The following is a 27,329-nucleotide window of genomic DNA, read 5'->3' as shown; positions in this document are numbered from 1 at the left end:
ATGTTTGCCATCATGGATCGGTTTGAAGATATATCAGAAGGTGAAGTGGACCATTCTTTCTTTGACAGTGACTTTGAAGAAACAAATACAAAGAAATGTGAAAGTAACTTAGTTTTTGACAAGCCAATCGGTGACCTTAAAGAAAGAATAGATAAGGATACAGAAAATGTAAACTTGAAATTTGGATTACAAACAAAGGAACATTATCTTACTGAGAAAGGAAATGAAAGAAAAGCAAAAATTCTTCTAGATAAAGGCCCTCTAGAGAATGATATTATACAAACCAGTTCTTTATCATTGACCACTTCTTCAGAATCAAAAAAATCATCTGATCCTCCAACAGGACATAAAATACACTTGACCATTCCAGATAGAATTCCCAAAATTGTAAAAGAAAGAGAGGATGATTATTACACTGAAGGAGAAGAAAGTAGTGATGATGGGGGGAAATGTCATGTGAAGTCCAAGTCATCTAAATTATCTAATAACTTAAAAAAAAACATAAGTAAAAAGTATTCCAAAATAAGTTCTTCTTCCTCATCTTTGTCTTCCTCATCTTCAAGTTCAGTTACAGACTGTTCAGATGCAGATATCTGTAAATCTCGCTCACGTCCATCATCAAGGAAACATATACCTGGTGTAACCATCTTATCACCAAAACAGAAGCACAGGTCAGGAATAAAATCAACAGGAACACAATCTTCAAGTACTAAGCCAAAAATTGGTGACTATACTGAGGAATCTGAAGATACTGTGACAGATGTAACTCCTTTGTCAACTCCAGACATCAGCCCTGTTCAGTCTTTTGAGCTGGGTACATCAAATGACCAAAAAGTAAAAGTTAAAAGGCAAGAAAATGTGAGTCAAGAAGTATATGATGGTGTTGAGGTTTTAAAAAATGATTCAAAACATTTGAAAGAAGCCAAAAAAGGGAAAGAGAAACATGGGCCTAATCTCACCCCAAAGTCACCAGTGTTAGATTCTGATTTAGACCACAAATATAAACAAAAAGTCTTACATGACACAGTGGACCTGAATCATCTTTTGAAAGGTAATTTTCTTTATAAAATTTATATATTAAATTTAAGTATTAAGCTTTAATATTGACTGCCATGAATTTTACATTGATTTTTTTTAGTAGATATCTTTTGAGATGACATATTTTAATAACTACAACATACTTCATTATACTACAAAATATCTGGAATTTAATTTGTATTATCAGGTAAGATACAGGTATTGCAAAGCTAATCAGCTAGGACTAGAAACTTTAAACTTTTATTTTGGTGCCTTACAAACTCAAAATGCCTACCCCTTCTTCCTCTAAGCCATGGTCCTCTGTTCACTTCTAGGCTACTAGGATGTTTGTGTGTAGCAAGTATGGCACCCTCCTGACCTCAGATGGAAGAAACCTCATTTATGGATGGGTGGTACTGAGGATTGAACCCAAGGGCATTCTGCCTCTGAGCTACACCTCCAGCCCTTTTTATTTTTTTGTTTTGAAACAGGGTCTCACTGAGTTGCCAAGGCTGGCCTCAAACCTGCAATCCTGTCTCAGCCTACCAAGTACTGGGATTACAGGTATGTGCTACCATGCCAGGCTGGAAGAAACTTTTTAAAGAAGCATCTCCAGCAAACCTCCACGTCTCATCACCTAGAATTAGTCTACACTCATGGGGGAGGGGGTCTATTAAGGAGAAAAATCAACTATTGGGAAATCAACTTTACCAGAGCTTCCCAAACTTTAATATGTATACAGGTCACCCTGGGATCTTGTTTAAAATGCAGATTCTTGGTCAGTAAAACTAGGGTAGAGCCCAAACAGTTACTTTTCTAACCAGCACCTTGTGATGATATCAATACTGACCCAAGGACCATCAGAAAAGAAGTAAATGAAGGCATTATTAGATATATGACTTTAAAGTGGACCTTGAAATATTCTTAGAGTTTCTCTTTTATCTCAGTTGAGTGGCTGAGGAATTTCTTATCTCTACCCCAAACCTGCCTTTGCTATATAAATGTCAGAAAGGTAGAATTGGATTTTTAAATTTGGGGGGGAGGCAGTGATTGAACACAGGGCCTTGTACATTCTAGGCAAGTACTCTACCTCTGAACTACATTTATGGCGTGTGTGTGGGGGGGGGGGTACAAGGGATGGAACCCTGGGGCATTCTACCTATGAGCTACACCCACAAGCCTTTTTTTTTTTTTTTTTCATTCTTTATTTTGAAACAGGGTCTCACACTGAGTTGCAAAGGGTCTCACTAAGTAGCTGAGGCTGTCCTCGAACCATGATCCTCCTGTCTCAACCTCCCAAATTCTGGGATTCTAAGTATGTGTCACCACGCCTGGCTTCTTTTTTAAAAATATTTAATTTTGACATGGGGTCTTGCTAAATTGCACAGATTGGTTTTAAACTTGGAATTTTCCTGCCTGGCCTCTGGGGCAGGGATTATAGGTTTGTTAATCTTTGATCTTGAGCTGTAAGTCCTTTAAAAAGCATAGGTGGCCTTAAAAAATGAAGTAGTAAATAGAAGTTTTGATTCTGGTATCACCTGAGTCTCACCTATTTGGAGCACATTGAAGAAGTTGATAAGACTAAATTTATTTATTGATTTATTTTATTTATTTATTTATTTATTTATTTATTTTTTGCGGGTCTGGGGATGGAACCCAGGGGCATTTGACCTTCGAGCTACACTTCCTGCCCTATTTTTTCATTCTTTATTTTGAAACTGGGTCTCACTGAGTTGCTGAGGGCCTAACTAAGTAGCTGAGGCTGTCTGCGAACCGTGATCCTCTGGTCTCAGCCTCCCAAATGCTGGAATTACAAGCGTGTGCCACCATGTCTGGCTCCCATAAGACTAAATTTAAATATTTGTTTCGTGCTTTGTATATGTTAAATTGGGTCAGTTTAGGAAGAATCTGAAAAGGCAAAATAAAGACATTTTAGATATGCATGTCTTCAAAATTTACCACATGTACTATGTATGAAATGATCACTATAATTTATTTTGAGAAGAAAAACAAGCATAAGAGAAATTGAACTAAAAAAGTATTGATGAGCAAGGAATCTGGTTAAATTTTTTTACTAAGATGGGAGAGATTGAAATGAAGTACCTTGTGCAAGGGGAAGTGAGAGAGACTGCTGTGACACTCTTTAAGAAAGGGAGATGCCTGTGCTAAGAAGACCAGCTACAAGCATGCCCTACCTGGAAGTACATGATAAAGAACATGTTTGAAACTGTTATAAAAGAAGGCTCCAAGCATTGGTGGCACACCCTTCTAATCCCAGTGCTTGGAAGGCTGAGACAGGAGGATCACACAGGTTCAAAGCCAGCCACAGCTACTTAGGCTTTCAGCAACTTTGTGAGACCCTGTTTTCAAATAAAGTATAAAATGGGTCTGGGAGTATAGCCTGGAGGTAGAAAAGCCCCTGGGTTCCACCCCCAGAACCACCAAAAAAAAAAAAAAAAAAGAAAGAAAAAGAAGGCTCTATGATTTTACAGAAGATTCCCAATGACAGAATTATTTTTACTAATGAAACTAAGCTCGATGTGCTTTCTACATTCTCCTGACACGTTGTGTACAGTAGAGTCCTCCAGAGGTTACATGGCAGTGATGACACAGTAGAAAGCTGAGGCAGCTCTGAAAAATTCAGCGGTCTTCTGTTAAGCTAGGCATTACAAAATTTTCAAAATTGAATCTGCCTCTTATTGCAGGAGGAATAAGTAAACACCTTTAATTTCTAACATGGTAAATATTGATAAATTAATTCATATAAACATTTTTTGGGATCCTTAACCTTTAAGAGTACACAGGAATCCAGAAGCCAGAACGCTTAAGGACTTCTAAAAGTAACAAGCTAAAATTATAGTATTTATTCATAGTACTCCAAAAATCTTGGAGAAGATTTTAGGGGAAAAATTTTTTTTACTTAAATCTTCCAAAAGAGGAAAGAAGAAGAAATTAGAAGAATTCTTTTTAAAAAAAGATCAAACAATATAGTAAATCTAACTTACCAGAAGATACTAATCACTGATTAAAAAAAACTAACCAGGAATACCATTAAGCCTTAAAAAAAGGAAACTCCTTATATATGCTACCACATGGATGAACCTGGAGGACATTATGCTAAGTGAAATAAACTAGTCTCAAAAAATACTCTAATTCTACTTATATGTCAAAATCATGGAGACTGAAATAATTGTGATTGTCAGGGAATAGGAGAAGGGAGAGTGGGAAGTAGTCATTTAATAGTAGAGAGTTGCAATTGTCCAAGATAAAGAGTTACAGAGATGGATGGTAGGGATGGTTGCATAACATTATGAATGTATTGAATACCACTGAACTGTACACTTAAAAATGTTAAGATGGTAAGATTTATGTTCTGTGAATTATACCACAATAAAAAAAAGGGGGGAGGCCAGGTTTGATGGCACATGCCTATAATTCTAGTATATAGAGGCTAAGTCCAGGATTGGTCAAAGTCAGCTTCAGCAACTTAGTGAGATCCTATTTCCAAATAAAATAGGGCTGAGGGTGTAGTTTGGAGATAGAATGCTTTTGGCTTCAATCCTCAGCAGTGTACACAAAAAGAAAAATGAAATACTACCTCTTTTCATAGGGTTTCTGTTCTGCTAGCCAAAGGTATTCAATAAATACCAATTGATTTGGGGGAGAGGAATCCTACCTAAAAAGATACTTAAAATGGTATGAATAAAAGTAAGAGCTTGAGAAAGATAGGCCAGGTATATATCCTTCAAAAAGGAAAAAATAGAAGTATCAATCTTATTAGTATTCAAAATAGAATTCAAGGTATGAAAAACACTAAAAGGGAAAACAAGAATGTTTTATATTAATAAATGGGCTAAATACCCCCAAAAGGTAGGTCAGTGACTTCAAATTTAGGATGGAAGCAAAACAGAACTAGACAATAAAGCTGATGAAGGCTTAGCCATCAAGGAAGATTGGTAAATCAGAACATAAAAAGCATTAACAGTTTGTGGGCTGCATTTGTCCCACAGCCATTTTGTTGGTCAGTGGGGTTTTTTTGTTTTGTTTTTTGGGTTTGTTTTTTTTTTTTAAGATAATGCCAGGTGGCACATGCTTGTAATCCTAGTACTTGGGAGGCAGAGATGGGAGTATCACAAGTTCGCAGCCATCCTCAACTACTTAGTGAGGCTCTCTACAATTTTGTGAGACCTTGTTTCAAAATGAAGAATAAAAAATAGGGCTAAGAGTATAGCTCAGAGGTAGAATGCCCCTGGGTTCCATTCCCAGTACCACACACACAAAAAATAATTTTAATAAAGATAATCAGTTACTAATGCTACATAACAAATTACCCCATCACTTACAAGATAGTGAGACTTAAAAATAGAGGTGACCCAATGGCTGTAGACTAGACTTAAATGAGAACTTGTTCACTCACATGTTAGGTGCCTGGACTTGGGTCTGCCAGAAAACCAGGACTGCTTACCAGGGGGCACACTCATGGTCTCTCCACATGACCTTACTTCCTCAGGTATTGCAGCTTCAGCATAATTGGACTTTTTTCAGGGTGGCTTAAGGTTCCAAGCTGATGTTCCAGGAAATAATACAGAAATCTCATTGCCCTTTATGACCTAGCCGCTGAAGTCACATAGCATCATTTCTTTGGCACACTATTGGTTGAAATGGTCATAACCCCTCGTAGATTTAAAGTGGAAGGACATAGACCCTACCTTTTAATGGGAGAAATATTAAATTTATAGGCATACCTTAAAATCTCTTCATTCCTATTTCTGGACACATATTTATTTATGTTCCTCCCATATGAAAAAATATAGTCCCTTTTCCAAATATGCTCCCAATCTCAAGATTCAAGACTTAAGTCAGGTCCAGGTACTCCTCAGGTGTGGTTCTTCAGGTACGAGAATTTTCTTCTGGGAGAGATGAGGGATAAGGAGTAGTTTTATTCTAATTCCCTATATCCTGAGGTTATATTCCTGGTTTTTGCTTGAAAACTGACCAGTTTGCCCATCTCTCTATCTTGTGGATTCTTACATTGTGGATAAAATAAGTCATTGATACTCTTTCAACATTCTGCTTAGCCAAATCTACAGCAGTATGAATTTTCTCTTGCACCACAGGCAACTCTGTTACTAAACAGTTTGCCACTTTATCCTCTCAGATTTTACCAACAGTTTTCTCCAAGCCTTTGCAGATCTTCTTGCTACCAGGTCTCAAAGCTGCTGCCCTGGATTTTAAGTTTTATTATAGTAGCCTTCTACTTCCTAGTACCAAATTTTGTAGCAGCTACTATTGCTCTGTTAAAAATCGCCACAAAACTTTGTTGAATAAAGCAGCAACCTTGGATTACTCAAAGACTAAAGTGACTATACATGCCTTCTTTATGTGACTTGGCAGCCTCACAGCATGGCAAGGTAATCAGACAAGTCTGGTGACTCCAGATGCAAGCACAAGTATTCCAGCAAACTAGGCAGAGGGGGCTGACTCTCCCTTTATTACCTAGCCATGAAAGTCATAACATTTTGCCTGTATGCAATTGGCCAAAGCTGTTATAAGCCTACTCAGATTGAGGAGAACAGGAAGAATGTCACAATTCCTTAAGGAAGACATATTTAGTAAATGAACTCACTTACTAAATGAGTAACTCATTCCTTGAATTATGACCTCTGTTACAAGTATTGAGTTTTTTTAAAAATATTTTTAAAAAATCTTTAAAAGTAAATGCTATTAAGGTTTTTTAAAATAGGTCATGAATATGGATAAAGGAAGAATTTATTCAAAGAATTAAATGAATAAAAACAGTATTGCTTAGGATAAATTTTCTAGTAGCATTACATGTAAATTTTTTAAATGCTGTCTATGTCACATAACTTAGATGAAAATAAAGCTGATGCTCTAATAAATGGCATCAGCTAACTTCAGAAGTGGCTCTAGTGATGATTGATTGAATACCTATGAAAAGTTTACAGTTGTTTCACTCAGGAAAATTAGAGAAAAGTATTTCTGAATATGTAAGTTTATTATTTTTTTAATTTATTTTTTTATTGGTGCAATGTATTCATACATCATAATGGTATAAAAAAAATACTTTTGTAGACATACATGCACACATCACCCAGTTAGCCCCTACCCGATCCCTACCCAGTTCCCTCCCCATCCCTCCTTCCCATGCTTGGCTTAGTGGTTGACATCTAGTTTTATAGCAATTTATCCAATATTAACGATGATAATCTCACATAACAGTTTCACTTGTCTGATACCAAGCTTTTGATAACTTAAAGATAATATTTCAATATTTCTTTTTGCTTTCTTTCTTACCAGAGAATATTTTTTTCTTTTTTTTTTAGGTGAAACTATCATACATTTATTTATTTTTTAGAAAAAATTTATCCTGATATGGAATATGGACTCTAGATACCCAAAACAATCTCGAAGAAGAACAAAGCTAGAAGACGTATATTTTCTGATTTCAAACCATATAAAGCTACAATAATTGAAACAGTGTAGTATTGTTCTAAAGGCAGATATATAAACCATTTGAGTTAAATAAAAGCCTAGAGATAAATTCTTCCATATATTGTCAAGTTATTTTTGACAAGGTTTCCACGAACATCTGGTGGAGGAAATACTAATCTTTTAACTAAATATTGTTGAAAAATAATAATTACATGAAAAGAATAAAATTGGACCCTTTCCTAACACATATACAAATATTAACTCAAAATAGATAAAGACCTAAATATATATCTTAATACTGTAAACTTTTAGAAGAAAATCTGGGTCATAAAACCTCACAACATTGAAATTGGCAGTGATTTCTTGGATATGATTTCAGTGGCACAGGCAACAAAAGGGTAAATAAACTTCCTAAAAAATAAAAAAAAATACTGTATATCCAAAGACAATGTAAACAGTTAAAAGTTACTGATAGAATGGGATAAGATATTTCCAAACGCTATATCTGAAGGTATATTAATATTCCAACTAGAAATCCTAAAAATTAGCAATAATAAAAGCAAACAATACAATTTAGAAATAGGTAAAAGACTAACATAAGTAATGAATCTCCACAGATAACCAATCTTAGTTGTCTGTTGGATGGAAAATCTTTTTTCTCTCGTTCTGGTGTGTGTTACCTATTTCTTCTTTGTAGTTAATCTCTTTGAATATTTTCTCTAGCGCTGGTTTTGAAGACATAAATTCCTTCAGTTTCTGTTTGTCATGGAAGCTTCTTATTTTTCCATCTAATTTGATAGAGTTTTGCTGGGTAGGAAATTTTTGGCTGGAAGTTGTTTTCTTTCAGAGTTTGGAATATGTTACTCCAAGCCCTTCTGGCTTTCATGACTTGGTTTGGGAAGTCTGGAGTGATTCTAATTGGTTTGCCTCTGAATGTCACTTGGCCCTTTGTTTTTGTTGCCTTTAAGATTCTCTGCTTGGCTTCCACATTGGTCATTTTGACAATTATGTGGCGTGGGGATCCTCTTCTATCCCGTCTAAAGGGAGTTCTATAAGTTTCCTGGACCTGTGTATCGACCTCTTGCTCTACGTTTAGAAAAATTTCTGCTATTACTTTCTTGAAAAGATTGTTGATCCCTTTGGTTTCACCTTCCTTTCCCTCCTCTATTCCAATTATTTTTAGGTTAACTCTCTTAAAATGGGCCCATATTTCTTCAATGTCAGATTCCTGCTGTCATATTTTTTTTTCTAAATTAGAAACTATGTGTTCATTTTTTGAATGATCATCTTCTAGGAGTGAGATTCTATTCTCCATGTGGTCTAATCGGTTGTTTGTACTTTGAATTGAGGCCTTTACTTCATTAATTGCATCCTTTATTTCTCTTTGGCTCTCTCTGAATTCTTTTCGAAACACCTCTATTATTTCTACAGTTATTTTCCTGATTTGATCTTCTATAAATCTCTGAATTTCTGTTTTATCAGGTTCTGATGTTGTGGGGTTGTGGGCATTCACTGCTCCATTGTTATTTCTCTTTCCCATGATTTCGGAAGTTTGTGCCTTCTCTGGGATCTTCCCTGGGTCACTAAGACTTTACTTAAGGTGCTCTGGATCTCGAGTCTGTGGTATCTCAGTCACCACTACTCCTTTACTGGGTTGTATCGCAGAGTCTCAAACCCTGGGAGTCAATCGAGGCTGCTTTACACCCTGGGGGGGGTGCCAGATTGGGCGTTCTCCTATGGTGTGATATCTCTGCCACCGCCACTCCCCCACTGGGTCAAGTCCCTGGGAGTACAGTACTGGGATTTCTCCTCTAGGGGCCACAATTTGACTCATTTTTGTTGAGTGTGCAGATGGAGGTGTCGTGGACTCGGTGAATTTGCTGCTGCTGCCGCCGGTAGCAATATGGCGCTGCTGGCACGCCCTCAGCCGTGAGGCTGGCGTATTTCTTCTCTGGTTTTGAGCTCCACTCTGAGTCCCTGCAGGGTGTGCTGTGCCCAGCCTCTGAGAGCTTTAGATGCTCCCTGCACCGAGAAATTTGCCGAATTCCTCCCGGTTGATCCGCAGTGGCTCACCTTGGCTCGCTGTCCGCCACTCCTCTCTGGAGCCTGGTGGGCTGTTGAGTGCATTGGTCTGGTGCTGTCCGGTGAGCTCGCTGCTGCTGCCGCCAGCAGTAAGGCTGCTGCCGCGTCCTCAGGCATGAGGCTGGTGTATCTCCTCTGTGGCTCTGAGCTCCATTATGAGTTCCCTTCCTCTCTGGAGCATGGTGCTGCAAGGGAAAATGGCACCCATGCGGCTCCGGCTGCAGCACTGCGGTCTGGTTTCTGGTGTCTCATTTTTCCAGCCCTCTTTTTCTCTGTCCCTTGAAATTACATTTTTTGTTTCTCTGCTGATGGTGTTTTCTGGCTATGAAAGGGGCTGATTTTGTGGTAATAGAGATTGGTTGTTAGCGGGGCTTGTAAGCCCCGCTTTTTTCCGTCCCATTCCCTGGAAGTCCTGTAAGTTTATTATTGTTATGTGTGTGTGGGGGTGGTACTAGGGATTGAACCCAGGGGCATTCTGCCTTTAAGCTATACCCCCAGTCTCTGTGTGTGTGTGTGTGTGTGTGTGTGTGTGTGTGTGTGTGTGTGTGTGTGTGGTACTGGGGTTCCTGGAAACCCTTCTACCTCTGGTCTACACTCCCAGACCTATTTTATACTTCTATTTGGATATAGGGTCTCTTAAAGGCAGCGCGGCTGGCTTTGAACCTGTGCGATCCCCCTGTCTCTGCCTCCTAAGTGCAGGGATTACAAGCATGCGTGACCATGCCCGGCCCATTTTTTTATTCTATATTTTTGAAACAGGGTCTCACTAAATTGCAAAGGGCCTCACTAAGTAGCTGAGGCTGGCTGGGAACTTATAATCCTCCTGTCTTAAGCCTCCCAAGCACTGGGATCATAAGCATGTGCCACCACCACCCAGCTTGTAAGTTTAAATATATGTATTTAAAATATATATATCTGTATCCCTGAAAATTCATTTAAGGTAAAACATTTTTTAGCCGGGTGTGGTGGTGCACGCTTGTAATCCCCGTGCTTGGGAGGCGGGGACAGGAGGATCGCGCAGGTTCAAAGCCAGCCGTGCTGGCTTAAGAGACCCTGTTTCCAAAAATAAAATAAAAATAGGTCTGGGAGTGTGGCCCGGAGGTAGAAGGGCTTCTAGGAACCCCAGTACCACCAAAAAAAAAAAAATTTTTTTAGATCTCGGTTGGAAAAAATAGTGAATATATATGTGAGATTGCCAGTTAATACTAAAGCATAAAAAGCATATAGCTACTTTAGAAAATTATAGTAATACCTGCTATCAGTATGTAAAACTTCATGCTTCCTTTCCCATCAAGGAGAGCTAACAGTTTTTTTTAAGAAATCTTTTAAAAATTTTTTTGCTGCCGAGCATGGTAATCCCAGCATTCAGGAGGCAGAGACTGGAGGATCACAGTTCTTGGACAGCCTCAGCTACTTAGTGAGGCCCTCTGCAACTTAGACCCTGTTTCAAACTAAAAAAGGGCAGGGGGTATAGCTCAGAGGTCAGATATCCCTCGGTTCCATCCCCAGACCCACAAAAAAAAAAAAAAAATTTGCTATTGTGCCGGGCGTGGTGGCACACACTTGTAATTCCAGCATTTGGGAGGCTAAGATAGGAAGATCACAGGTTCAAGGACAGCTTCAGCTACTTAGGCCCTCTACAACTTAGTGAGACCCTGTTTCAAAATAAAGAATGAAAAAAAAAAAGGCCTGGGGGTGTGGCTTATAAGTAGAATGCTCCTGGGTTCCATCCCCAGTACTGGGGAAAAAGAAATTGCTCTTGCCTTTTTTTACTTATAAAAATGTCATTGGAAAGCCAGGCCTGGCGGCGCACGCTTGTAATCCCCGCACTTGGTAGACTGAGATAGGAGGCTGAGACAGGTGGATCACGCAGGTTCAAAGCCAGCCGCGCTGGCTAAGGAGACCCTGTTTCCAAATAAAAAAGTATAAAAATAGGTACTAGGAGTGTAGCCCGGAGGTAGAAGGGCTTCCAGGAACCCCAGTACCACCAGGAAAAAAAAAATGTCATTGGAAAAAAATGGCTTAATTTCCTTTAAAATGTAAAGAGTTCCATAGAGCTGAATTAATCTAGAAACCTTGTTGAATTCCACAAAATAGATATTTCTTGGAAGATATTTAATATGTAAAGCTCATTTATGTGATGGTCCTTTCCGATCATGAGTATTATGATGACTGAATGTTCACGCCTTTGTATGAAAAGTGCCTTCTTCTTAAACCTTGTTATATTATTGGCGCTTTACCCATTTCAGTTGAAAAAAAATGCACTGTGATTAAGGTTTTGTTATTAACTTCATATGATTTTTAAACAAATTGCCAACCATTATTTTTTTTATTCTTCCTACCAGAAAGCCACTGATAATCATTGTTTTTAAAGTAATTTTTCATAGTCTTGGGCATAAACCTTCAGAGATAAAGTTACTGTTTTTCTGTTCTTGTCCAAATGATTTAACTTTTTTGTACCATATTCTTTTTTTTTTTTTTTTTTTTTTTGTGGTACTGGGGATGGAACCCAAGGACTTTCTACCTCCAGGCTACACCTCCATCCAGACCTATTTTATATTTTATTTGGAAACAGGGTCTCCCTAAATTGCTGAGAGCCTCACTAAACTGCTGAGGCTGTCTTCAAACCTTCAGTCCTCCTGTCTCAGCAGCCCAAGTACTGGTATTACAAACATGCACCACCACACCCTGCTGCACCATATTCATTTTTAAATGGAGATTGAAAGCAGTTTTTCCCTTTGTAGTACTGTGCTTTTAACAAAGTACAATACTAACCATAGGAAAAAAGTAAAATCAAGATAGTCAAGTAAAAACAAATAATGGAGCTGGGCGTGGTGGCGCACGCTTGTAATCCCCACGGTTGGGAGGCAGAGACAGGAGGATCGCGCAGGTTCGAAGCCAGCCGTCAGCTTAAGAGACCCTGTTTCCAAAAATAAAATAGGTCTGGGAGTATAGCCCGGAGGTAGAAGGGCTTCCAGGAACCCCAGTACCACCAAAAAAGAAAAGAAATAATGTAATAATTTATGTATTAAGAGAAATCTGATATATTCCTGTGTTAGTACATATAGAACTGGAAACATTTGGCAAGTTCTGTATTTTTAGAAGCTGTCTTAGTGTCAACCTCCTGATATGGAAATTTAAGGATTTGGGCATGTTAATAAAAATGTATTTGATAATCATAGTATGTGAAATATATTCATGGTCAAAAGCACCTTTTATATAATGTGTTCATTTGAGCTTATGTTTGCCAAATATAAAATCTTGACCTAAACAATATGTGTTTATTTTAATGACAGTATTAAGATCCATAAATTTTTGTAGTACAGTATTTTCAGATTAAGTTGATAGTTTTAGAGTATTCTGAGATTGTTTTTTATGTGTGTTGTAATGGGGATGGAACCCAGGGGCATTCTACCTCTGAGCTATACCCCCAGCCCTATTTTTTATTCTTTATTTTGAAACAGGTTCTCACTGAGTTGGAAAGGGCCTCACTAAGTAGCTGAGGCTGTCCACAAACCGTGATCCTTCTTACTCAGCCTCCCAAATGCTGGGGTTATAAATGTATGCTACCTTGCCCAGCTTATTCTGAGTTTTTGCCATTGTTATTCAGTCATTGCTGAGGACATTTTCAAGTATGCTTTCCAAGTAACAAAAACCAGAGCTAGGTGGGTGTAGTAACACAGCTTTAATTCTAGTATTTGGGAGGCTGATAGAGGAGGATTGATGGGGGAATCTATCACAAGTTCTGGGCAACTTAGTGAGACCCTGACTCAAAAAGTAAAAGTTCTGGGAGTGTAACTCAATGGTAGAACACCCCTAGTTCAATCCCTAGTAACACACACAGGTATACATGAACACACACAACACACAGTAGCCAAGATATTAGTGCACTTAATCTAGAGGTTTCTAAGTTCCCCTACTACTGAACTGCCATAAAGAAATATAAAATATACACAACAAAAACATTTTTATAAATTATACCTGCCTATGAACTACTATTATATAAATTTATTTTTTTATATTTGTGTTGTTTTGTGTGTAACTCTTGTGCCCAAGGAACTCAGGGAGCACATAACTCTAGGCTACCTCTAACTTTTTTCTACACAATTGTAATGTGGAAGTCATCAGCACTGTTTCCTTTATATCTTTTCATGAATTAACATAGTTTATATTATTAAAGGTTAAAACATGTTCCCATCATAGCTACTTTGTTTAACCAGTTTTTCTTTTTCTTTTTTTTCCCACCTCTGTAGCTTTCCTGCATTTAGATAAAAGGGAACCACAAAAACATCACTTTGATCAGCCTTCAGTAGTACCTAGGAAAAATTACTCTTTCACAAGAGAAGAAGTAAGACAGATTGATCGGGAAAATCAGAGGCTTTTGAAAGAACTGTCAAGGCAGGCTGAAAAACCAGGAAGCAAAAGTACAATTCCCAGAAGATCTGTTGGTCATCCCCCTAAGTTATATCATACTGCTCTTAACAGACAAAAGGAACAACAAAGGATTGAAAGAGAAAATTTGGTAAGTAACTAGAATCTTTTAGTCATCAGAGAAGATGCATTTGTTTTAATTCATAGGTACAGTTTACAGGAAATCTTAATATAGCCAAATTTTTAAATTTAGTTATATGAAAGCAGGTATAGATATATATGGCATAAAATAACTCAGCTATAGATTTGGAAAGCTGAATATATGTTTTTTATCTGGCAAGTTATATATAATTAACCATTAAAGGAGAATACTGAAGGCACTTTATTTGACTAGATGAGTTAAATCATTACAAAAGTACAAGAAGTGGTATCCAAGGGTCAGGGTGCAGTATATTTTTTATGAAGTATTCAGTCACTAGTTAAATTTGCTTCACTTTTGAAAAGTTGAAAATAGAGTTAGGGAGTTTAGGAGGGAGGTAAAAACACCAACCTGGTTATCAGAGACTGCTGCTTTATTCAGACCCAACCTGGCACCCTCTGCAGAGTCAGCCGGCCATAGGGGAAGGGACTGACGGCCACGTGCCTGGAGAGTTGTGCATAGTCCTGATCGGCCAGCTGAGTCATGTGGTGGATCGGAGGCACCGATGTTTTATAAGCATGCCGATTCTCTCACAACATCTGTAGTCTTGCAATATCTCCGCTTCTGGCTTCTGGGGTTCCGCCTCCTGTTCCCACTGTGACATCACGTGGGGGAGGGGAGGGACCTGACTTATCAACTTTATTATATCCTGGAAAGCTAAAATAAATTATATATCATTTATTTTAAAGGACAACTATATCCAGAATAGGTCAAATCTGTTAGTTTACTTGAATATATGAAACATTGTTATAAACAATATAAATTGCAATTTGTGTACAGCCTCAGCTACTTAGCAAGGCCCTTTGCACTTCAGACCCTGTTTCAAACATAAAGAGATTAAAACTTAGGATGGGGTATGGGGTATACCTTGGTGAAACAGTGCCCCTGTGTTCCATCCCCATTACTGCAAAAAGAAAATATGTATATATGGTGTATATATAGCTTGGATTACTGAGATCTTACTGAATACTACCCATTATTTTAAGTATTCTAAATATCTTCCAAGTATTAGCTTATTGAATCCTGATAACAATTCTTTGAGGTAGATTCTACTTTTAATCTATTTCTTACAGGTAAAAATCTAAATTACAAAAGGGCAAACAACTAGGAAATCGCTTAGCCAAGATCTTAAACCTAGGTATTCTCTTATTAAATAACTTAAACTAAAATTATACTCCTAATGAGCACATAAATTCAGAGCTAAAGTAATTTTTAAAGTTGTTAAAATTAGACTGTTTTCAAAATTAACCCTCTATATTTTACCACCAGTATGGTGGTATTTTTAGCTGTGTAGCTACCCCAACTTGTAACAACTTTTGTAAATTTCTTTATTACCATTACTAACCCTAAGAGTTGGGGACCTGGGGTAGCATATTTACAAAAAACTCATAAGGCTTAAACTCCCCAAAGAGAGTTACCCCACAGGGGGCAAAGAGTAGGTAACTAAATGAAGTTTAAATGAGGTTGGTGGGTGGGAAGCTGCTCATTATCTCATCATGGTAGCAATATTCAAGATTCATTCATGTGTTATGAAATTATGTTACGAACGTTTGAGTTTACTTTGTTTCCATTATCCCACTTGGCTCTGCAACCTATTTTAATAAGCAGTTACAAGCATGCACCACCACAGCATTTGGGAGGCTGAGACAGGAGGATTGTTGTTCGTGGACAGCCTTAGCTACTTAGGCCCTTTGTAATTCAGTGAGACCCTGTTTTAAAATAAAGAATAAAAATAGGGCTGGGGGCGTAGCTCGAAGGTACAGTGCCCCTGGGTCCCATCCCCAGTACCGCAAAAAAAAACCAAAAAGGCAGTTATATAACACTTATTGATTGATGAGAGTCTCACTGCTTGTTTAGGCTATTCTCAAACCTGCAATTTTCCTGTCTCATCCTTCCAAGTACTGGGATTGCAAGTATATGCCACCACACCTGGCTGAAACACGATTTTTTTTTTGTGTGTGTGTGTGGTACTGGGGTTCCTGGAAGCCCTTCTACCTCTGGGCTACACTCCAGCGAGGCTGGCTTCGATCCAGCACGATCCTCCTGTCTCCGCCTCCCAAGCTCAGGGATTACAAGCGTGCACCACCACGCCCGGCGCAACAAATGAATTTTTATAGTATATTTTACTGGATGTATCAAAATAACATTTCAGCATGTAATCAACATAAATTATTAATGATGAGATAGTTTACTATTTCAATATAAATTCTTTGAAAATAATTGTATATTTTATATTTAAAGCATATCTCAATTTGGATTAGCTACCTTTCAAGTGCTCTATAGCCACATGTGGCTGATACATCTCAACAGTGCATTATTGGAATAAGAAATTGTTAGAAAAGTGAAAAAAGTAACTAAACAGGAAAGCAAACATAATTATTAAAATCATATTGTGATGAAAACTAATCTTTCAGATTTAACTCTTATTTTTTATGCTACTAGGGATTAAGCCCAGAGGCACAGTGCCGCTGAGTTATATCACCAGCCATTTTTATCTTTTTATTTTGAGACAGGGTATTGCTCAGTTGCCAATATCCTCCTCTTTCAGTCCTCCTGACTCAGCTTCCTAAGTTGTTATAATTCTAGGCATGTGTCACCATGCCCTACTAAGTCTTTATTCTTTTAACCAAAATAAAGCTAACTTGATAATATTCTCACTTTGGCCATTTAATGAGACTCTGAAACTTAGCAAGACCCTGTTTCCAGATTTAAAAATAGGGCTGAGAGTATAAACCAAGAGTAGAAGGCCCCTGGGTTCCATCCCCAGTACCCCCCCCCAAAAAAAAATGCTATTTAATCTGTCATTTTGGTGAAATTCTAGATCTTCAGTATGTGTTTAAATAGGCATATATTTCTCTCATTAGACATTGTATCCAAACAAACAAACAAAAACAATGCAAGAAATTTCATCCAGTAGAGGGCATGCCTGCTCCACATAGACTTAGTTTTCGTAGAATTTCATTTCTAAAATGTGAGTACATTTTTAATTCATTAATTTTGAAGTCCTCTTGTTAAACCATATCTTCTAATTAGCCGGGCATAGTGGCGCATGCTTGTAATCCCAGTACTTGGGAAGCTGAGACAAGAAGATCGCAGGTTCATAGCCAGCCTCGACAACTTAGTAAGACCCTCCGAAATTTAGTGAGACCCTGTTTCCAAATAAGAAATAAAATTGGGCTGGGGGTTTAGCTCAGGTGTAGAACACCTCTGGGTTTAGTCCCCAGTACCACAAAAAAAAAAAAAAAGAGAGAGAGAGAGAGAGAGACACTCATTGTTTCACTTTACCCTCTAAAAAAAAGTGGGAACATTTTCTTCAAGTATTGTCAGTTTCCTCAGATTTGTGGGGATGGAGTAACTGAATCAGTTAGTGACAAAGTAAGATTTCTGAAGTAATATATTAGGATTAGATCCTAGAACTCAAATGGAGTTAAATGTTTTTTGTCTACTTGGATATATGAAATAAATAAGTATATATACATACACATAATATTTTTATAGCTAAGACATATAGTCATTGTCTATTTTCAGCCCAGAGTTATAGAAGTAAATAGTATTTTTAAGTAAATATAATGCATATATACATTTAGAAAATTTAGATCTTAAAAACATTGAAAAGTAAAATCATGCTCCTCTCTTCACTGATGGTCTACAATAGTAATTTTGGAATTCTAATATAGAGAAATAAAAGCCAGAGTGATATGTTGTCACAAGTGTTATGTTGATTAGTTAGTACATACATTCTAAGATCTTGAAGTAATTTGTCATTTATCTGGTTTCTATATCTTATTGTTGTTATCTCCTCCCATCAAAGAAAAAGACTAATGATAACCTAGTACAACTCCACCTATGGAAAAATGTGAGTGTAGAGGAGTTGTCTTGGTTTTCCAAATATGGAGAAGTTAAATTAAAAGTTGTTACTTTTTAGCTGAGCATGATGGTGCACACTTAAAATTTGTTTGTAATCCCAGAATGTAGGGAACCTCAGACAGGAGAATCACAGGTTGTCCGCCAGTCTCAACTGTGAAACCCTTGGCAACTTAGTGAGACACTTTTTCAAAAATAAAACATAGGGCTGGGAGTGTTGTTTGTGGGTAGAATGCCCCGTGGGTTCAATCCCCAAAACTACAAAAAAATATATATAAATAAAATCTCTGCTAACGTGCAAAAATCATGGACATATTATTTGTTCATTCATTTGTTAAAATCTTTGTTTCAGAAGATGGGCAGGATTCAGCCTGTGTTAATCTTTCAAAAAATATACTCCGGAGCCAGGCGTGGTGGCGCATGCTTGTAATCCCAGCGCTTGGGAGGCAGAAACAGGAGGATCACACAGGTTTGAAACCAGCTGCGCTGGTTTAAGAGACCCTGTTTCCAAATAGAAGGAAAAAAAAAAAAAAAAAATATATATATATATATATATATATATATATATATATTTATATATATTTATATATTTATATATATTAGATCTGGGAGTGTAGCCCGGAGGTAGAAGGGCTTCCAGGAACCCCAGTACCACCAAAAAAAAAAAAAAAAAATCTACTGGATATAAAAGAATTATTTGGATAAGTATACAGACAGTATTATTATTATTAATTATTATTATTAATTTATTTTTTGCGGGTCTGGGGATGGAACCCAGGAGCATTCGACCTCCAAGCTACGCCCCCTGCCCTATTTTTTATTCTTTATTTTGAAACCGGGTCTCACTGAGTTGCAAATGGCCTCACTAAGTAGCTGAGACTGTCTGCAAAGTGCGATCCTCTGGTCTCAGCCTCCTGAACGCTGGGATTACAAGTGTGTGCCACCACACTCAGCTTCAGACAGTATTATTGACTGATGTCACCATGCTGTATATTAGATATCCAAAATTTATTCATCTTGCTAACTGAAATTTTCCACCTTACATTCTTGAAATTTGCCAAGAGAGGAGATCTTAAGTGTTTTCACCACATACACAAAAAGGTATTGGTGTTGGTGACTATGTAAGATGATATATATGTTGACTAACCTCATTGTGTTGATCATTTTACAATATATATGAATATCAAACCATTATTACTTTTCTTAAGTATATACAATTTCTAAAAATACAATCTCCTCCCTCCAAATTTAGGCAAACTTTTTTGAGATTGATTAATAAAATTTGAGTGGCAATGTGTTAAATACTTTTTGTTGCTGTGAGAAATTCCGGAGAAAATTAAACCCCCTTACCTCATGGTAGCTGGAATCAGAGTGATAGGGGCAAAAGGATTAATCCACTGATGAGGTGAGAGCCTTCATGATCCAGTCACTTGCCCAGAATCCTCTGAACATTACTGCAATGGGGCCATGCCTTCAACACATGAACTTTTGGGGAATGGATACTCTAGAGCAAAAGCATAGCGGACAGTTCTAAGATTTTGTAAACCGTAGATTGGAATATAAGTAATCATTCTTAACATTTTTCAATCTATTAAATGAATATTTGTTTAAAGTTTGCTATGTAAGACAGTGGAGAGGATATAAGGAAAATATAAAATATGGCCTTGTCATGTAATTTATAACTTAGCTGAGAAGATAATAGTATTGAATGTCAAACAACTAGAAAATAATGCAAAGAAATATTAATGATAGTGTGAATATTTAATAAGTCCTTACTGAATGTGAGGCACTGTTATGCGCACTTTATAAGTATTATTATCTCAGTAAATACCAAAAATTGAAAGAATCAGTTTTTGGTATTTAGTGAGGTAATACATATAAAGTGTATTATGTATTTCATAGTTATTTCGTTGTTAATATTCCTATCAAGTAATTTGGCCAAGGGAGCACAGTCATTGGCAGAGCCAAGATATAAGCTCTCGTGCATGCGCTCGCGCGCTCTCTCTCTCTCTCTCTCTCTCTCTCTCTCTCTCTCTCTCCCTCTCTCTCCCTCCCTCCCTCCCTCCCTCCCTCTCTCTCTCTCCCTCTCTCCCTCTCTCCCTCTCTCCCTCTCTCCCTCTCTGTCCTCTTCAGTACTGGGGATGTAGTACTGGGATGGAGCCCAGGAGCATTCTACCTCCAAGCTACATTCTCAGCCCTATTTTTTTACTCTTTGTTTTGAAATAGGGTCTCACTGAGTTGCAAAGGGCCTCATTAAGTAGCTGAGGCTGTTTGCAAACCATGATCCTCCTGTCTGCCTCCCAAATCCTGGGATTATAAGCATGTGATGCCATGCCCGGCTTGAGATCTCTCTTTTATATTGACATATAATAATTATATATATTTATAGGGCTGGGGATATAGCTCAAACATAGAGCACTTAAATTATCATCCATAAGGCTCTAGGTTCAATTCCCAGTAACAAGGGAAAAGGGAAATAAGAATTGTACCTATTTATAGAGTATACTGTAGTAATTCAGTACATTTATACAGTGTATAATAAACACTTATCATTTCTTTGTGTTGGGAGCCTTTGATCTCCTTTGCTCTGGTTCTTTATAAAATATATAATAAATTATAAAAGTTACATACTTTTCTGCTACAGAACACTAGAACTTATTATTTTAGTACCCAGTAACCAGCTTCCCTCCTCCGCCTACTTTTCCATGTCTTTTCAATTAGATAGCTTACATTTTTATCACTCTGATTGTATTTGTTGCATATTTTAAAATACCATTTTTAAATTTTACCTAGTGGCTCTAAACTGATGACTAATTTGAAATGTATATACTTTTAACTTTGGGTTTACACTAATCAACACTTAATATTTTGATATTGTTTCTACAAAAAGGAGCTATTTCTAGCTGTTTTTCAGATTGCTCCTTTAGCTTTTGCTTTGCCTATTATATTTGTATACCCAGACAGAATCACAAATGGTATGCCTTTATGTGATTTGGATAGCTGGGTCCAATCATTTCTTCTCTTATTTCCATAAACTTCTGCATTATTTGTCAGACCACAGAATCAGTTTACTTTTTGCCTTATTGGCAAATTATTTCAAAATTACTTCATATTACTTTATATTGTTTTATATCTGGTGAATAAATGTTAACAGCTTTCTTAAAACTTAAAACATTCAGCCAAATATATAAACTTGGGAAATTAGGAGTTCTGAGGAACATTGTAATTTCTATCAGAAAAAAACTAAATAACTAAAAAGTAAATAACTAAAAACGTCAAGATTTCTATCCTGCACAGCTTAAGGTGTAATTAATAGGATAATCAGAGAAAACAACAGATGTTAATCTGTTCAATGATTTTCATTAAAGATGTGATACATAGAAAATTTCTTGTGCATATTTAGAAGCTACAAAGGAGGGGATATAATTGTGTTAGGTTTTGGCACCTACATTATACAGTGTCTTTCTCTGCTAGGGGAAAAAGATAATGTTATAATGGAAAGACCACAGACTTTAGAGTTAGTGCAAATGACAACCCTAAACTCCACTAAGAAAACCACAAATTTTAGTTGGGTAAGACCTGATGAAGTTGATTCTATTCTAGCTTTCAAAAGTTACAAACTGAGAAAGGATGTTCTGTGCAAAGGCAATAGCAGTCAAGTTGGCAATAATGAGGTTGTCTGGTCGGTCTGTCTACATCACATGTTCTGCACCTGCCATTTGTCTCCCAAGCTTGGCTGTGTTTTTACTCTGACTTACCAAGTTGGCCTCAAACTTGTGGTTCTCCTGCCTCAACCTCTTGAGTAGCTGGGATTGCATGGCAATTAGAAGATTGTGTTTTGTTTTGTTTTTGTAGTGCTAGATTGAACCCAGATCTTCATGCATTCTAGGCAAGTGAGCAATATTCCCAGCCCACCCCTTCTTTGCTTTGCTTTTGCTTTCTTTGCTTGCTTGCTTTCTTTCTTTCTTTCTTTCTTTCTTTCTTTCTTTCTTTCTTTCTTTCTTTCTTGTTTGTTTGTGTAAAGGGAGGTATACTAAGAATTGAACCCAGGGACATTCTATCTCTGAGCTACCCTCCCAGTCTTATTTTATTTTATTTTTTTTTTTGATACAGGATCTCACTAAGGTGCTGAGGCTGGCCTCAGACCTGAGGCTCTCCTTTGTCAGCCTCCCAAGTACTGGGATTACGGGTGTTTGCCACCATGCCCAGCTCTCTGCTTTCCCTTTTCTAAACATCTCTTTCTCTGAATATTTTGCCTTATTTTATCACTGTCTATCTCTTATTTGGAATTGCTCAGGAATACTAAAAATGCTAATAATAGAACTGCAGAATTAAAAGAGCAGGAGGTAAAACTGTTAAGTACAAAAACCCAAAGTTGAGAAACCATTTGGGAAATGGCAAATGTCGACGGTTCCTAACAGTGTGAATGTGCTAAAATGTCACAGAACTGTACACTTAAGTGGTTTAAAGTGATAAATCTTGTATGTATTTTATAATAGTAAAAGGAAGAAGGAAAACATGGAGAGCTCCTGTGACAGTTCATGAGGCTGACTTTTTAAAATCTGAAACTTAGTACAGATTGGCTTGCTTCAGAGAAAGTTTGAATCAATAAGTATTAAAACAAAAAACAAACAAAAAAAAAAAAAACAAGGATCAATTCCCCAAGCCATTTTCTTTCTCTGTCTTGCTTGTGAAAACTTATAGGAAGCATTAAACTTCTTATTTAAGAATTATAGTTAGAAGCCAGGTGTGGTGGCGCATGCTTGTAATCCCAGCATTTGGGAGGCTGAGTCAGGAGGATCACGATTCGCGGACAGCCTCAACTACTCAGTGAGGCCCTCTGCAACTCAGACCCTGTTTCAAAATAAAGAATAAAAAATAGGGATGGGGGTGTAGCTCAGAGGTAGAATGTCCCTGGGTTCCATCCCTAGTACTGCAAAAAAATAGAGAGAAAGAGAGAGTTAGGAAGTATGTATTAAATTCTGATTCATTTTAAAGAAAATAGACAATACCATATTATTAGATAATATTTTCCTTAACCTGTTGAATGAATGATATATATATATATATATATATATATATATATATATATATACATACACCTTAGTAATTGGTTTTTAAATTTCTTAGGAGCAAACTTTATTTTTTATCCAAAGTAAATTTTATGCAGACCTTTAGTATATAAAGCAGATAATATAGATAGCAGGGCTGGTGGAAATCAGGAGTGGGAGAGCTGAGAAGCTGCTCATTCATCGTTTCCACGCATTGGGTGACTACCACGAAACAATTTGAAAGCCCTACTCTCTTCCCTAATATGTGAGAGTTAGGGAGAAATGGGTCATACTTTTAACTCTGTTTACATTGTCTTTGGATATACAATATTTTTTTTATTTTTTAGGGAGTTTATTTACCCTTTTGTTGCCTGTGCAATTGAAATCATATCCAAGAAATCACTTCCAATTTCAATGTTGTGAGGTTTTATAACCCAGATTTTCTTCTAAAAGCTTATAGTATTAAGATTTATATTTAGGTCTTTTATCTATTTTGAGTTAATATTTGTATATGTGTTAGGTAACGGTCCAATTTTATTCTTTTTCATTTATTATTATTTTTCAACAATATTTGGTTAAAAGACTAGTATTTCCTCCACCAAAACTTCATGGAAACCTTGTCAAAAATAACTTGTCAATGTTTGGAAGAATTTATCTCTAGGCTTTTATTTAGCTCCAATGTTTTATATATCTGCCTTTAGAACAGTACTACACTGTTTCAATTATTGTAGCTTTATATGGTTTGAAATCAGAAAATATACATCTTCTAGCTTTGTTCTTCTTTGAGATTGTTTTGGGTATCTAGAGTCCATATTCCATATCAGGATAGATTTTTTCTGAAAAATAAATTAATAAATGTATGATAGTTTTACCTAAAAAAAAAAAAAGAAAAAAATATTCTCTGGTAAGAAAGAAAGCAAAAAGAAATATTGAAATGTTATCTTTAAGTCATCAAGAGTTTGGTACCAGACAAATGAAACTGTTATGTGAGATTATCAATGTTAATATTGTATAAATTGCTATAATACTAGATGTCAACTACTAAGCCAAGCATGGGAAGGAGGGATGGGGAGGGAATGGGGTGGGGATTGGGTAGGGGCTAACTGGGCGATATGTGCATGTATGTCTACAAAAGTATTTTCTTTATACCACTATGATGTATGAATACATTGCACCAATAAAAAATAAATTAAAAAAAAAAACTAAATATATTAAACAATCTAGAATGAGAATGTAGAATTCTGCTGCAAAATTAAATATCTCTCTTGTAGGCTAATAAGTTTTCCATATGATTAGATCAAAATGAATAGTACATGTATAATACCCATTTTTAGACTGATTTCTAAACAAGAATCTTGAGATGAGTCCTATAAACATAATTAAAACATATATTGATTGCCCAGAGTATACCTGAGAAAATTAAAATCTATTAAAATTGTTAAAGATTTAAAGCCTGGAGAGGAAGTTCCATGGTTGTAAATCTTTTAAGACAGTGATAAAAAAGAAATATGTGTTGATAACAACTACTTGACATTAAAAACTTTCCAAAAAGAAGAATTTATTAAACTAAGTAATGAGGAAGAGAGTCATTAAAAATGCTATATGCCTTTTGACTCTGAATGTAGTCAATAAAACATATATTAATAGGGAAAAAAAAAAAAAAGAAATAGCAAGTAACATCTAATAAAGAATTTACCAGTATGGGGAATTGCCTAGGAAGATTTGAGAAAGCTATGATTATTAATATATTCCAAAAATTGGATGAGGGGCAAACCTGTGAAAGGACTTGGTTTCTGCCTACCTAGAAGCAGGCAATTATTCCAATGTAAATTAACCTAGCTAAAGGTAATTAACAAGTATATGGGAGAGGGGAACTAGGACTTCCTCATCCCCATTCTAAAGACAGTTTACCTAATGATTGGATAATCTAGCTAGGATGGGAGGAGAGGTCGACCTTCATGAAAGGAGACACCTTGCCACATCTTGCTGGGGGAGGAACCTTACAGGGACTTTTACTACATCACAATTACATAAACAAGATGGAGGTCATGAGTATAAAAAGTCCAGTCCACATGTTGTGTCATTGGTGGGGCATTCATTTGAACCACCGCCCCCATCCATTCTGGCATGGGGCTGTAACTATCTTCTGTATTTCTATCTTTTTAATAAACTTCTTTAAATCTTCAAAAAAAAAAAAAAAAAGAAAGCCCTACTCTCTATAGATCTAAAATTTATAGTAATTTAGATGTTTGTGGTGATTTTTAAGGTTTAACACTGGTTGTCAGTATTAAAACTCCCACTGTGTCATGTGTACAAGAAAATAAGATTTTAATCTATTTCAGCTTTCAGCACCTTTCCTGAGATTTTAACCCAACATGAAAGATATTCCTGTAATGAGTAGCTTTAATCATAGTGGTTTGGTTACCCATAGGATAGATGAAAACCCTTGGACTTTTCTGAAAGTGTGTTATTTGAAGTATTATTTTCACATGGTATGTCTGGAGTGACTTCGTCTTCTCTACTTTAGTTAGTGAATTTTAGGTTCCAAAAATGTAGATAGTATTTGCCTTTTTAAAAACTATTGCCCTTTAACACTTTTAAATTGATTGTTTTTAATGGAGGCTTTATTGAAAAGGCTTGAAGCTGTGAAGCCAACAGTTGGTATGAAACGCTCAGAACAGCTCATGGACTATCATCGCAACATGGGTTATCTCAACCCAACACCACCCTCAAGACGTGCAAGGTCCACGCTTGGCCAGTATAGCCCATTAAGTAAGTATATTCAGATCTTCTTTTGTACTTTTTTGCATCTTTTATCCTTTTCTTAAAAAATGCAACTTAAGTTCTCATGATAGAATTTTAAAATGCTAACTTCTAGAATGCATTCTACTTTTCACCGTCATGGTTTGCTTTCTTTGAGCTCACTAAATTTCGGTTTACATTTACAGCATACAGTGGCAGCATACGAAGGAAACCGGGAGGTGAAACAGCTGAAAATATCAGTTTCTTAGATGATGGAGGGGGGTCTTTTAACTTCTGTATGTTTATTAAAGGAAGAAACTAACAGATGTGTTATTTTATTTATTTGTTTGTTTATTTATTTATTTATTTATATTTATTTATTTATTTATTTATTTGGTAGTACTGGGGTTCCTGGAAACCCTTCTACCTCTGGGCTACACTTCCAGACCTATTTTTTATATTTTTATTTGGAAACAGGGTCTCTTAAGCCAGCGAGGCTGGCTTTGAACCTGCAGGATCCTCCTGTCTCCTCCTCCCAAGTACAGGGAGTACAAGTGTGCACCACCACGCCTGGCCGGGATGTGTTGTTTTAAATTCGCTAGCCAATTATGAATTATTGCTAGTATCTTCTAGCCTGTTTATATGTTCTTTTCTCCTCACTAGATAACTAACACAAAAATTAGCAACTGGCAGAAGTCACAAGATACTGTAACCTCTTAATGCTTGATATGTGATCATTTTTAGCCAGTTGTACATTCTAGAAATTATAAGAATGGAATGACTATACATTGCCAGAGTATACAACATCTAAAAGGGCCAGATACTTCTCTTTTTATTTTCTTTCTTTCTTTTTCTTTTCCTTTTGTGGTACTGAGAATTGAATCCAGGAGCATCCTACCTCTGAGCTACGTCCCAGCCCTACTTATTCTTTACTTGGAAACAGAGTCTTGCTAATTTGTTGAGGCTGACTGTGACCCTGTGATCCTCCTGTCTCAAACTCCCAAGTACTGGGATTACAAGCATGCACTACTACTCCCAGTTAGGACACTTTTCTTAATTCATGTTTATGTTGTTAATTCGTGTGTGCATTCTAAGATATACAAAAAATAACATTTCCTCACTATAGTGACTAAGATACGGTCTCGTTCCAATAACCTATCCTATTATAGGTTATAATATTATTGTAATAAATTATTTACCAAGTAAATATATAAATTGTCACGCAGAGTTTGTTTTCACTTGAGTCACTTGAGCAGCTTTTAAGCTCCACAGGGGATTCTGAAGTGCACTCCTGGTTAAGAATTGCTGCATTTGACTCTCAGACACATGTAAGTTAAGGACTGCAGAGAGGAAGCTCATCAAATAGTGATTTTTGTATTTAGTTTAAATCATTGAAATTATTTCTTCTTTGTATATTTTCAGGAGGAGCTTCCAGGACATCCAGTGCTACCAGCGGTCTCAGTTGTAAGACCGATCAATCAGTCTTTGACACATCCAGTGCTCCTTTGAGAAGACCTAAACCCCCTAATGTCCGTACTGCTTGGTTATAA

The 27,329-nt window shown here is 36.7% G+C and overlaps 1 protein-coding gene across 2 annotated transcripts; it reads left to right on the top strand.

The window, feature by feature from the left end:
• On the top strand, positions 1 to 27,329 carry CFAP97 (cilia and flagella associated protein 97; the record flags this gene model as incomplete). 2 transcript variants are annotated; one of them, XM_080710529.1, is made up of 4 exons in its annotated part: positions 1 to 1,051; positions 13,806 to 14,074; positions 25,659 to 25,809; positions 27,202 to 27,329. In XM_080710529.1, the coding sequence occupies 4 exons, from the start codon at positions 1 to 3 to the stop codon at positions 27,327 to 27,329; spliced, it is 1,599 nt and encodes a 532-aa protein (XP_080566655.1). The 2 variants fall into 2 exon arrangements, with proteins under 2 accessions (XP_080566655.1, XP_080566656.1); XM_080710530.1 differs by having other exon boundaries at positions 13 to 1,051; positions 27,205 to 27,329.

Source organism: Muscardinus avellanarius (genome assembly GCF_963383645.1).
Source record: "Muscardinus avellanarius genome assembly, chromosome: 14".
Classification (NCBI taxonomy): domain Eukaryota; kingdom Metazoa; phylum Chordata; class Mammalia; order Rodentia; family Gliridae; genus Muscardinus; species Muscardinus avellanarius.
The sequence above is the reverse complement of the archived record's forward strand: the minus strand, read 5'-3'. Positions and strand labels throughout refer to the sequence as shown.